Here is a 14,318-nt window from a genome sequence, read left to right on the forward strand (position 1 = left end):
CACCGTTGCCTATATACCGCCCGGGATCAATTTTTTTTGTCTCAAACTGCCCATCTGTTTCCCTCACCATCCCTCCCGAAAACACGGGAATCCTCCTCAGAGAATTACAATTCTACAATTACAACTCAAGACATCGTTCATATAACCTCCCATTGCTGGGCTCTTTCAACCAGCGTAAGAATGAAAGGCTTCGATTTATTTTATTTATTTACTTATTTTGTCATCGTGGTATTTTTACCACGGGCTTCCACTCGATCGAGTATATTCGGACAGCCATTGCTTTAAAATGTGCAGACCTCCCCATCATGGAAAATTTTGCCCACATGGGAAACAGCAGCTTGAATGAGGCCGAGAACATGTACAAGGCAGATAACATCGGCTGTATAATGTGCTTCTTCCCAGAGATTCACTCTGCAAACGTGTTCACGTTCAGTGGTTATGGTTGGTATATGCCCCAACGTGACAGGCCACTCCTATTGACCATTAAAAACTCTTCCATCACCCCCTCTTCGACCAACCCTTCCCCACCCTGGTTAACAATACCCACGTATGACAAAAGTAACACAACAAAGGATGTCAGGAAAAACATGTAAATCAGCGCAAGAAAAATAAAATATGACATCAAAAACGTTTAAAACAATATCAAAGCAAAATTAAAGCAAAACACAAACTTTCACCTTTCCCTGGTTTCCTCGAAAGCAGGCAATTCCGTCTCATTCACAGGATGCTCGAGAGACAGCATCAGAACGCTGTGTGAGGAAAGCTCATTTGAAGATTGGACAATTTCCTCACTGACCCCCTGCTCGTTGTCAGCCACGCTTTGTTCTTCTTTCCAATCATCATCTCTCACCATAATGCACAGTACAGTGGGAGGAGATCCGGAAGTTGCATCGTCACCATTTTCAGCCATTACTTCGTAAACAGCAGAGTCTGATCAAACAAGATTAAAATGAGCAGCAGACTCACCAAAATTATATTCTTCATGAAACCAACCCCCACCCCAACCCGCAGGGCAAGGGCTTTGTGACATTAGCTTTGAGAGAAAGCCGTCCCTCAGATGGACGTAAAACGGGCGTCCAGTCTGTCAGCATTAGTTGGTGGAAGTTAAAGATCCCACGGTATACTTTGTAAAGAGTAGTCGAGTTATCATAGGCACCCTGAACAACTTACAAATTCCTGCCCCAACCTACTGCATCAGTGGCACAGCCGCACCCTCAACCAATGATGCCACCCCACAGCTTTGTGCTGAATACGAAATAATAAGAAGAAGCAGAAGAAGGATAAACGACATACCATGCTGAAAGTCGCGGCAATCTTCTGCAGTTTCTTCCTGGAATGAAGAAACTTGCATCATTCAACATCAATCAAATCACATGACGGTCATTCATTTATCATGTTTCTCAATGAAGGATCACTATGGGAGCCTTGTGCATAAATTAGCCTGCAGTTCAAGCTGAAGACAGAACAAAAGGTGGAATGTCAGCTACAGAACGACAGGAAATTTTGTCGGGGTGCTTGTGCCCATGAGAGACTGAAAAAAAATATCGACCTTGTGTAAAGGTGGGCATACACTGTCCAAGTTTACCCAATTTGTTGCAAGAAACAGGGATTTGTGTGTCATGTGGGGGAAAAGTTGGCCGGTTTATGCCATCTCACAGAGTCATGTACCATTCGCTGTTTTATGGATAAAAAAAAAACAATAAAAATTTTAAACTGAAATACTGATCGAAAAATGAGCACGTCCCATTTTGCAAGATGGTCTCTGTCTTTGGCCATTGAGTGAAGGTACAGGAGGTGGAGTTCAGTTGCAAGAAGGTTTAAGGGGTGGAGAAGTCTTTGCATAGTATGTCAATACCTGCAGATTGTGCTGCAGACAAACATTGTATACAACCCCAAGAAATTACTGCTCTATACATGTTGTTGTCCAGTGTATGCCAAACTTATGAGAAAAGCAAACAGATGAGACCCCTCCAAATTGAAAGAAGTAGGCCTCACTTGTGCAGACATGATTTAAACCCAAAAAGCAGTAGCCGAATGCAGAAATACCAAAAAGATATCCTGCTGCCCCCGATACATACTGAGGTAGATAACAGAAACAATCACTGCCATTGACATGACCTCAACTGGACCGGAAAATAAGTGGTTTTGGCGGTCTGACTGGGTTTGAGATATACGTACACGTGAAGTAGGAGTGTGGTTTATGCCATGCACCTCGGCACACGCCACATCTATCTCAACCGTATGCACCGTTTCACTCAAAAGCAGCTCCTCATCGAGGACTTCTATCTGGGGGTACTGGGAGCGTTATAGCAGCACAATACGCAATTTTACTCACAATCATGGACTCCAGAAAGCTTTTGCACTTGCAATATAAAAATAATCTGTCAAAAACCAGATATCAACGTTAAGAAAATACCAATCGTAAATGGTCAAAAAAAAAAAACGTTTCCACCTGAAGACTGAAATTTGAGTCTTCAACATTTTGATTAACAAAAGGAGTCTGATGACCACCTCTTCAATGAGCTCCAGAGACTGCGAGAAATCTGTTGCCATGGTTGCAGGGCTTGGTGAGCGCAAACAGGCTGGAACAAAGGCGGGAGCTTGATCCAGCTCTTCTGGCAGCTGCAGGCTCGGAATAATTTCTTTATTTACGGCCATCGTGGGGCTTTCGGCGGTAAAATTCTGCATCACAGCCTTGCTTTGAGCCTGGTCCTAAAACATAGGTCAAAGTAAACAGGCAGTGTCAAAATAGACTTATCAAAAATAGTAGTTTATAATAATCTCGGTTAAAGTGTGGTATTGATGAAAATGAGGAAGGGGAGTGGGGGTTCTGGACATATACAAGAAATGTTGTTTTTTAAGTCTGTTTTACAGTATGGGGAAATCATATTTTAAAATGGAACAAGGTTGGGCAGGTTTATTTGGGTGGGGGAGGGGAGAGGGGGAAAAGAACAAGATCTGTGCCGTCAAAACAAAGGTCTGACACATCATGAGAGTGTTGGGGTGGGGGGAGGGAGAGGTAGGAGGGGTAAGAGGGGAGATGGAAAAAAGACTCCAGCGTACAGTCAACCCTTAAATATTGTGGGGGCTCCGTTCCTGAATAGTGCCGCAATATTTGAGGGTTTTCTGTATTCATGAAGAAAATGAAAAATAAAAAATAAATGTAGAAAAATAATAAGGGGTCTGGGAAGTCCTGAAGAAGAATATATATATATATATATATATATATATATATATAGCAAGTTATTGAAAAAAATAATTAATTCATTAAGAGGGAAGGGGGTGGGGGGGGGTTCCACAATCTCGTGTCTTTTACAATGAAGCAACACATTAAAATGCCCGTTGCAGTGCTTAAGGTCTCTTTTTGTAAGCGCAGGTGTAAAACACGCAAGACATTTGTGCCATGCCGAAGGTAAACATAACATACCTGCTTTGTGCTGGCCTTTCCTCTCTTTCCCTGGGACAAATTTGCTGCTAGTTTCTGAGCATTCTTTCTGGCAATGTGGGTCGTGCAGGGTCTTTTCCGGGTAGTGTCGGGTGCAGGAGTCAAAACAGTCTCGACGGCCTTTGAGTGCTGCACCGATCTGAATGCCAGGAAAAGGAAAAAAAAAAAAAAGAAGAAGCTCTTCAAACATTCAAAACAGCCAAAAGAAAATGAAAGAAAGGAAAACTAAAGGGTCACTTCCAAAAAACATTAAGGCTGGGGGAACGGGGGATTTATTACCGGAGTGCGCTGCCTCGACTGGCAGTTTCTCGTGACGAGCTGACGATAGTTTTACACCATGGAAGTGTTGATATGCCATTTTACATCCCATTGCCAAAGTGCATTGTGTACACGCATAGGGTATGTCAAACTGAAGAAACGGGGGAATTCTGATTAAATTTATGTTAAATGGGTTTATACATTTTTATCATCTCCTTTTTGAGCATTTGCAATGTTTTCATCACCGAGTGGCGAGTGCTTTACACATGTAAGCTCTCATTTCCATGGAATGCTCAAAGTATTCCTGTTATTGCATGATGAGTGTTCCTGGATGTTCCTGGATAGGAAGGAGATGATAAAAGCAAAAAGGAGATGATAAAAGTGTTCCTGGATAGGTTTGTATGACATGCATCAATGTCAATGAGTTTGTGTGAGACCAAAACCAATGGGTTTCTGCTGCTTTTTTATGAACAATGTCCAAACAACAACCACTTCTTTGCAGATATAAAATGAGGAATTATTTACGCAAATGTACATTAATAATGCTGTTTGTAAAACTAGAAACACCTGCTCCCTTTGCGAGTATTGGCAAGTCGTCTCCCCCCACCCCTCCCTCACATGAGGGGGAGATTTTTTTTTCCTTGTGTCCATGACCTGACCCTGGGTATGACGAACATGAATGTAAAATTTGGTGGAGATCGAGCCAGCCCTGATTTTCTTCAAAGATTTTCAGATGCACCAGCATCAATCAAGCATCCTGCATCCTCCATCCCACATCCTCCATCCCCCATCCCGATTCCTCCATCCCGCATCCTCCATCCCACATCCCGCATCTTCCATCGCGCATCTTCCATCCTCCATCCCACATCCCGCATCTTCCATCGCGCATCTTCCATCCTCCATCCTCCATCCCACATCCCGCATCTTCCATCCTCCATCCCACATCCCGCATCTTCCATCGCGCATCTTCCATCCTCCATTCTCCATCCCACATCCCGCATCTTCCATCCCGCATCTTCCATCCCGCATCTTCCATCCTGCATCCCGCATCTTCCATCCTGCATCCTCCACCTCCCTTTATAAGGTGTGAGCTTCGATGGCACCAAACTTCTGCTCTGCTTTGACCATGATACTCCCCACCACCTCCCTCTTCTTCTTCTTCTACTTGCATATTGAACTTGGCTGCTGGGTAGCTATCATTTTGTTGGGGTACGGATGTGCCGCTGATGCTGTGCCCCTATACCAGTACACTAGTACTCATTTCACTGACCTCGGAAGGATGACAGGCCGAGTCAACCCCACCTGGTGTTAATTCAGTGACCAATGGGGCTCGAACTTAGGATCCTAAGATCCCAGGCCAGCCACCATAACAAAGCCAACACCAGGCTTCACCTCCCTCTGTCCTCAGCCAACTATCTCTATTCTCCAACCACCCCAACCTGACAGATATCTCTTCTCAAACAATCCTCCCATCTCAACTGTGGTCTACCACATACCTTTGCGTTATTTAATGTAGTAAAATGATGTTTTTTATTTTTAAATCAGCCTTTACAGTGTGTTTATTTCAACCACAACTGAGAAAAGCATTTTTACACCAATCATAGTGTTCTCGAATACACCAATAATAATGACCTTACATGGCATGAGGACGTTTAAATTGATTAAGGTTTATGAGGATAAAACAAATTTGTATGCGATGGTGCAATAAATACACCGGTGCTTGCCAAACCTTTGCCGTGTACGATTGTAAAGCATTTTATTGGAGGCGGGATATAGTGTATTGAGAGTGATTGTGCAATTTGTGGGTCGTCATTTTTATTATTTATTTATTGTGAGTGAGAAGGTATGCACACTCACCTCTCGGCTGTCTATCCTGGGTTTGAATCTCAGCCTACCTATAAACTGTCAATACCGGGGTTTCACGGGCGGGGTGATTCATCAATGTGTGTGCCATCCCTCGGATGAACGATAAACTGGGTGTCCTGTCTGCCAGCATTAGGTGGACAGTAAAGATCCCATGGTGTCCTTTGTGTCCAGTAGGTGAGCTATCGCCAGCACCCTGAAGAAATTACAAATTCCTGCCCAAACTTCCTGAGCCGGAATAGCGACCCCACCAGGATTGTAGCCGAGTAACTGCTTCAGCAGCACCAACGCTCTGCATAGCACAATGGATGATGATGATGATGATGATGATGATGATGATGATGATGATGAGTTGGAAGGTTAGTGTGGGGAGTGGGAATGATAAGTGTGCATTGTGAGATACATGACCAATGAATATTTTATGGAAATGAGGATCAATAGTTTGGGGCAACAGGATAAAACTGTATTGAACAGCGTGGTGATGTTTTCAATATATTTTTTTTCCTTCTTCAAATTCAATCCAGTACAGCGTATGAAAACAGTAACAGAAGGGAAGCACAAGTCCCGGAAAGCAGGTGGTTTGTGTTGGGCACACCGTAACAGAGACAACATTACACACGATACAAGGACCGATTACATAACAGATACAATAAACCATGGTACAAAGTCAGGTAGTTGTACAAAATCAATTTGGAATTTGAGACAATGCAGGAAGAATGGTTTAGAACCTGAGCAGCTGTACATTTGGTCATGATTTAGAACGAGATCAGACAGACATTTGATCAACATACATGTGAAATTTTACAAAGAGGGGGAATATTTTAAACTGTCTGTCAAACGATTCCAAAGTTTGGAACCAGAGAAGCAAATGCTGTGCTGGAAAGATACGATTATTTGCTTCGGGAGATGAATACGAGACATTGATGTGGCAGTATATCATTGAATGTGATCATTAAAATCAAACAAGTTGCACAAATGAGAAGAGTGGTGTCTGTTCACATATTTATACATAAAAATACACTACCTTGTTGCATGATAAATATAAGTGAGATCATGTAATTTCAGTAGGTTTAGGTCCAAGGTCGGCAACCTGCGGCTCGCGAGCTCCTCCCGTGCGGCCCGCGAAAACATTTTTCTGAACCGACGGCAAATTTAACATATGTGGACATATGATTCTTCCACATATATCACAGTCTCTGTACGTCACAATAAATTATTTTCGCTTCTCGTCCACTTAGCTTGGTCTTAAATATTTTTTCGTTGTTGTTTCAGATGGCTGAAGGTCTGAAGATTCAATTTACAATTACATTTATTTTCATTGATTTTAGGTGTGTTTGTTATTTTTTGGGGTTGGGAGGGGGGTGCAGCCCGCGAGGTGGCCTGAACGTGGCCCAGTGGCCCGCGGCCTGGTTTAGGTTGCCGACGCCTGGTTTAGGTGATGAATAATTGATCAGTTTGAGATCCAGGTGGCATCCCACATATTACCTCCGCCACCAAAGATGGATGGAGGTTTTCTTTTACCCATCTTTGTTACTTACGAAATCTAAAGATTTCGTAAGTATATTGATGACTTCCGTCCTCTGTTTGTGTGTTTGTGTGTTTGTTTGTAGGCACGATAACTCGAGAACGGAAGAAGCTACCAATGTCAAATTACACCACGTGATTCAGGAGGGTGATGGCTAGCGCTAATTAGATTTTGGTAAAAATCGTTCAAAGGTCAAGGTCACAGTGAGGTCAAACATTCGACTTTTGATGGTTTGGAACAGAATCATCGTATAAACCTCTGGTTTGCGACACTATCTTCTCTTGAGACAGCTTTTATTAGACAAGGTCAGAGGTCAAGTTGACGATTTCGTAAGTACCAGTCTATGACTGCTTGTTTGTATATTTGTTTGTTTTTTTGTCAGCAGGATACCTCAAAAAGATGCGCACAGATTCAGACAAAATTTGATGGATAGGTTGGGTGTGTGAGAAGGACGAACTAATTAGATTTTGGTGAAGATCCGAATCCAGATTTGGACACGAGAATTTTTAAAGTGATTCTTTAACGTTGAGAGATGGGGCCAAAAATGATATACACACAATATCTAAAAACGTTATGGACGGATTATGGCAAAACTTGGTGGATGAGTTGGCGAGGTAACAAGAAGATGCCGATTAGATTTTGGTTCAGGTACAGATGTGTATCCAGCTCATCAGTGGCAAACAAAACGTAAACCGTTCATCCTGGCAGAGGTATACGAGTGCCCCTTTAACTCCAATAAGTTTTTTTTCTTTCTGAAAAACGAATAAATTATTAAGAATAGACTGAAATGTATTTCCACACACAAGAGTAACTTTTGATAAAGAAGGAAGTACAAGGGAGCAGTACAAAAATCTGAGCACATTGAGGGGGACCAAAAATTTCAGTCTTCAAATTATGCCAACACGAGGCCTTCAGAAAGTATTCACACCCCTTGACTTTTGTCACATTTTGTTGTTTCAGCCTGAATTTAAAATTTATTAAATTGAGATTTTTGTTTTTTTTTTGTCACCGATCGACACAAAATACCCCACAATGACAAAGTGAAAACATGTCTTCAGAATTTTTTTACCAATTTATTAAAAATTATTAACTGAAATGTGTTGCATCAACAAGTATTCAACCCCTTTGCCATGACACTCCAAATTGAGCTCAGGTGCATCCAATTTCCTTTGATCATCCTTGAGATGTCTGGGCAACTTGATTGGAGTCCACTTGTGGCCAATTCAATGAATTGGACATGAGTTGGAATGAAACACACCTTTCTATATGAGGTCCCACAGTTGACGGTGCACGTCAGAGCAGAAGCTCTACCATGTAGTCCAAGGAACTGTCTGTAGAGCTCCGAGATACAATTGTGAGGAGGCATAGATCCGGGGAAGGGTATAAAACAATTTCTGGAGTGTTGAAAGTTCCCAAGAACACAATGAGCTCCATCATTAGGAAATGGAAAGAATATGGAACTACCCAGGCTCTTCCGAGAGCTGGCCATCCGACCAAACTGGGCAAGAAGGTCCTTGGTCAGGGAGGTGACCAAGAGCCCAATGACCACTCTGACAGAACTATAGAGTTCCTTGGTTGAGATTGGAGAACCTGCTGGAAGTACAACAGTCTCTGCAGCACTTCACAAATCTGGGCTTTGTGGGAGAGAGGCCAGACAGAAACCACTCCTGAGAAAAAGGAACATGACAGCATGCCTTGAGTTTGCAAGAAGGTACATGAAAGACTCTGAGAGCATGAGGGAAAAACATTCTGTGATCTGATGAGACAACAACTGAACTCTTTGGCCTGAATGCAAAGTGCTCCATCTGGCAGAAACATAGCACAGCTTAACACCCATCGAACACCATTCCTACCGTGAAGCATGGTGGTGGCAGCATCATGCTATGGGGATGCTTCTCAGTGGCAGGGACTGGGAGGCTTGTAAGGATAGAGGGAACAATGAATGGAGCCAAATACAGGCAAATCCTTCAGGAAAACCTGCTTCAGAGTGCAAAAGACCTAAGACTGCGGCAAATATTTACATTCCAAAAGGACTAGAAGGGCAATTGGTAGAGCATATACCTCCGCCACGTAATGTTCCACGAGAACATATCAGGCCCATTACATAATTGAAATATCATGCAATACAGTACGATATAGTTTTTGGCCCAATCCCTCAATGGTGAAGAATCACTTAAAAATTAAATGATTCTTGCATGCAGATCCAGATCCAGATCTTCACCAAAATCTAATCAGTTCATCCTTGTCACACACCGAACCTGACCACAAAATTTAATCCGGATCCGGACACAACTTTATGAGATATCCTGTACACAAACAAACAGACAAGCAGTCATAGACTGGTACTTACAAAATCGTCAACTTGACCTCTCACCTTGTCTAATAAAAGCTATCTCTAGAAAAGGTAGCGACGCAAACCAGAAGTTTCTACGATGATTCTGTACCAAACCATCAAAAATCGAATGTTTGACCTCACTGTGACCTTGACCTTTGACCGATTTTGACCAAAATCTAACCAGCACCAGCCATCACTCTCCTGAATCACGTGGTGTAATTTAACATTGGTAGCTTCTTCCGTAACAACATAACCTCCTTCGCCTTCGGTGGCGGAGGTAACAATGACCCCAAGCATACAGCCAAAGAAACACTGGAATGGTTTCAGAACAAGAATGTGAAAATCCTTGAGTGGCCCAGCCAAAGCAAAGACTTGAATCCAATTGAGAATATGTGGAAAGACTTGAAGATTACTGTTCAACGACACTTCCCATCCAACTTGACAGAGATTGAGCAAATCTGCCAGGAAGAATGGGAGAAAATCCCCAAATCCAGATGTGCAAAGCTTTGGATTCAGACCACGTCACTCTTCCCTGGATATGCTGCTTCTGCTCTCCCAACAATGGATGGGGATCCTCAATGCCAGACATGAAATCAGAGCCATCTTCTGAGACACATCGTGTGCTTCCGGTACGGTATGGCACCCTGCCCTGCTCACCAAACTCTCTTCCTATGGTATCCAAGGCCATCTCCACTCATGTTTCGCAGACTTCCTCTCCTGTCGTAGTCAACGTGTGGCCCTAAATGGAGTTCTCTCATCCCCTCTTCCTGTCCAGGCTGGAGTTCCTCAAGGCAGCGTTCTGGGCCCTGTTCGTTTTCTGATTTTCATCAATGATCTCTCTGAATCTGGAAAATCCTCTTTATCCCTTTGCTGATGACTCCACCCTCAACCATACTATCTGTAATCCCTCAGATCGGCAAGAAGCAGCTACTTCACTCTCTGCAGATCTGGATAAAATCATAAACTGGTCCAACACATGGAACAGGTCTTTCAATCCTGACATATCTCACACTCTCACTATGTCTCTCCGAAAGGACAGTCTGGAACCCCTCCCCCCCCCACCTTCCATATCCCCATCTACTTTAAAATTAAAATTAAAATTTGTACACTTTGTCGAGGCTCGTATGAGAACTAACACACGACGCACAGCAAGGGGGGGCATGATAGAAGATGGGCGTGCAAAGGACAAAACAGTGGGGGACAGAGACATTCAGAGATCTGTGGAAGGGAGAGGGATGGGGCGGGGAACATGGGGTATACAAGATGGACACTACAGGGACTTTCAGGAAGGAAAGCAGGGAATTTGAAGGTGGGTTTGGTGTGGATTAACGGGAGTAGAAAAGATTGAGGATTTGGATGGGGGACGATAAGAGGTGGAGGTGAACAGCTGTTTTGAAGGCCTGGAGGGAAGAATGGGATTGAACAGAGTCTTCTTCTTCTTCTTATTTCGGCTGCTCCCGTTAGAGGTCACCACAGTGGATCATCCGTATGATCCGCATAGTGATTTGGCACATGTTTTACGCCGGATGCCCTTCCTGACGCAACCCTGGTCGCCTCTTACGACACAGGGATATGGTATACCTATTTTAACCGGAGTATACACCGGCCCAGTATACTGGTACTCATTTCGCCGACCTCGGAAGGATGACAGGCTGAGTCAACCCCCTGGTGTATTAATTCAGTGGCCCAACGGGGCTTGAACTCGGGACCTTTTGGATCCCAAGCCGCTGCCCTAACCACTGCGCCAACACCAGGCTTAAGGGATTGAACAGAGTGAGGGAGTTTATTCCAAAGGCGGGAAAAAAGAGGAATCAAAGAGTGAAGGTGAGTAGTGATTCGTGATTTTGGTAGTTTTACCAGAAGGGGGTTATTGGCGGACCTTGAGTGCCCTGAGGAAATATGGTGTGGCCAAATCGCAGACAGAGCAGGGGGGGGGGGCTAGACCGGAGAGGAGACAGTAGAAGACAAAGACCACCGACCGGCCTGTGGTGAGAGAGTGAGAGGCCCAAAGACTCAGCCTCATTGTGGGAGATACCAATGATCCGAAATGCCTTGGATTCCACTGCGTGAAGCCAAGATAGGTGAGAGGCAGGTGCACCAGCCAAGAGAAGAGAGCAGTACTCCATCAGGCTGCGGACGAAAGCTTTGTATGTGGTCAGGAGCTCAGGTGGGCCGAAGAAGGACTTTGCACGACGGAGGATTCCCAGTCGGCGACTGGCTTTGGAGGCGAGGTTGGAAATGTGGCTTTCCCAGAAAAGATCATGGCAGATAGTGAGACCCAGAAGCTTGAAAGAAAAGACTTCTTCCAGAGGATTGTTGAGAAAGTAGATTGGGGGGGGGGGGGTGATTTCCAAGCGGTCCTTTCGGAGAGACATCGTGAGAGTGTGAGATTTGTCAGGATTGAAAGACATGCTCCACGTGTTGAACCAGTTTATGATTTTACCCAGATCTGCAGAGAGCGAAGAAGCTGCTGCTTGCCGGTCTGAAGGATGACAGATGGTACGGCAGAGGGTGGATTCATCAGCAAAGAGATAAAGAGGATTTTCCAGAGAGTCGGAGAGATCATTGAGGAAAACCAGAAAAAGAACAGGACCCATAACGCTACCTTGAGGAACTCCAGCCTGGACAGGAAGAGGGGATGAGAGAACTCCATTTAGGGCCACATGTTGACTGCGACAGGAGAGAAAGTCTGCGAGCCATGAGTGGAGAAGGCCTTGGATACCATAGGAAGAGAGTTTGGTGAGCAGGGCAGGGTGCCAGACTGTGTCAAAAGCACGCGATATGTCCAGGGATATGGCTCTAATTTCATGTCTGGCATTGAGTACCTCCATCCATTGTTGGGAGAGCAGTTGCAGCAGATCCAGGGTAGAGTGACCTGGTCTGAAACCAAATTTATGATCGGAAATCAAGCCATTGGAGAAGAGGAAGGATTTAATGTCTGAAGCGATGATGGATTCCATAACCTTGCTGATGATTGGGAGAAGGCTGATTGGTCTGTTGTGGCACGGATCGGTTTTTGCACCTTTTTATGCAGGGCAGTAAAGTTTGCTGATTTCCTAGCAGATGGCAGATGACCTTGAGCAAATGAGAGGGTGAATAGAACAGAGAGGGTGAGCAAGAGCAGAGGAGCAGGTTTTTTTCAGACACGTGGGGTTATCCCATCTGGACCTGTTACAGAATCTGAGTCGAGGTTTGACAGCAAGCGCTCCACTTTGTCAGGAGAAAAGGACACAGAGTCCAGGGACAGTTGTGTGCGACTGGGTAAGGTGGGTACAGAAAGGGATGGGTTTCGCACACAAGATTTTGATGCAAACACCGAGTTTAGGCATTCAGCCTTTTCACATGTGGTGCAGCCATTTGAGGAAAGGGAGGGGATGGAGTGGGAACATACCCCAGAAACAGATTTGATTAGATGCCACGAGGATTTGGAGGAGGGAGAGAGGTTTGAGAGTTCAGACTTGAGCTTAGAAAGATGGTGTTTTCTGGCTCTCCTGAGGGTCGATACACACTTGTTCCGAGCTTGATGGAAGGAACTGAGATTACCCTCAGTTGGGTTTGTTTTCCATGAGGCAAAGGCAAGTTGTTTCAGGCCAACTGCCTCGCCACAAGCTTCAGTGAACCATGGGCGGGAGGAAGGGTAGGACAACTGAAGACGAGAGGGGATAAATCTGTGCATGAGAGAGAACAAGTTTCTTTGAAAGAATTCCCAGGACGAGTTGATGTTGGAGAAAGTAGCGATGGGAGACCAGTCTAGAAGTTTGATGGCTGCTTGGAGACCCTCCAGCCGGCCTGAGTGAAATGACAGACTCGACGGTGCCGAGGTGGTTCTCTGATAATAGCCAGAGGGATGTCCTCTTTTACAAGCACGTGGTCAGAACCGATTGGAGCGGAGGAAAAACATCAGATACTTTCAGGGAAATTTGTCAAAATCAGATCCAGAAGAGATAGAGTACCATTGGTTGAGATCCGGGTCGGGAAGTTGACCAATTGAGTCAGGCCCAATGAGTCGCAGAAGTCTTTTGCTGAAATGCCATGACAGGTGAGAGGGGCACACCCACAAATAGCAAACTGGCATGATGACAATTGAAGTCACCACATATGAGGAAGAGAGAGTTTGGATGAGAAGATAGAAGTTTATCCATGTTTTTGGACAGTGAGGTGTAAATGGAATCATCACTGTTTGGTGGACGGTACAGTACACATATAAACACGAGGTGGGAGTGGAGGGGAAGCCGTAGCCAGAAGTGTTCCTGGGGGTGTGGGGGAGTGAGGAGAGCGCATGGAGAGTGAGGAATGGAGTCTTTGATGAAGAGAGCAACTCCTCTACCAGGACGAGGCTCAGGTCTGTCATACCGGAGGAGGGATTAACCAGGGAGAGATACTTGGAAGTCAGAGACGTCTTGAGGGAGGAAAGTTTCTGTTCAGCAGATTATGTCTGGTTTGTCAGTGGCAACCAGTGTAGAAAAATCTGTAAGGTTTGAGCAAAGGTCCTGGATATTTGAGGTTCACACTTTTAATGAAGAGGGAGGGGAGGAGGCTTTAGGTGCAGGGGATGGGAGGGGAGGGTGAGGGTAGGAGAAGGGGAGAGGGGGGGAGCTAAAGAGAGTTGTTTAAAGAGTGTGGGGGATTGCAGAATAGCTCAGGGAGGGGGCCAGAAGAGGAAGAGAAAAGACTCTGTGGTTCTGAGGGAGAGGGGGGACAAGAGAGGGGGCAGAAGGCAGTTGAGGATTTGAGGAGGTGGAGTGATGAGATGGAGGTGAGAGCGCAGGGGATGGAGGCAGCTTTGTAGACGTGAGGGGGGGGGACTTTGAGAAGGGTGAGTGAGGGGGTGAATGGTGGGAGAAGGGTGAGTGGGGAGAGTTGAGGGAGAAAGGTGAGGAGGGGGTTTTTGA

The 14,318-nt window shown here is 44.9% G+C and overlaps 1 protein-coding gene across 7 annotated transcripts in view; it reads right to left on the minus strand.

Annotated features, from left to right (window-relative positions):
• LOC147020965 (uncharacterized) overlaps positions 1-14,318 on the minus strand; it is a 76,276-nt gene that overhangs the window by 13,714 nt on the left and 48,244 nt on the right. For all 7 annotated transcript variants that reach the window (XM_085890705.1, XM_085890707.1, XM_085890700.1 and 4 more), the window contains 5 exons: positions 3,428-3,584; positions 2,512-2,712; positions 2,179-2,295; positions 1,294-1,330; positions 678-930 (listed from right to left, as the gene is read on the minus strand). In XM_085890705.1, the coding sequence (XP_085746831.1) occupies positions 678-930; positions 1,294-1,330; positions 2,179-2,295; positions 2,512-2,712; positions 3,428-3,584 (765 nt within the window). The remainder of the gene's footprint in view (positions 1-677; positions 931-1,293; positions 1,331-2,178; positions 2,296-2,511; positions 2,713-3,427; positions 3,585-14,318) is intronic.

The sequence above is a fragment of the Eptatretus burgeri genome, chromosome 8 (genome assembly GCF_056783735.1).
Source record: "Eptatretus burgeri isolate ZD-2024b chromosome 8, Ebu_testis_v1, whole genome shotgun sequence".
NCBI lineage: Eukaryota > Metazoa > Chordata > Myxini > Myxiniformes > Myxinidae > Eptatretus > Eptatretus burgeri.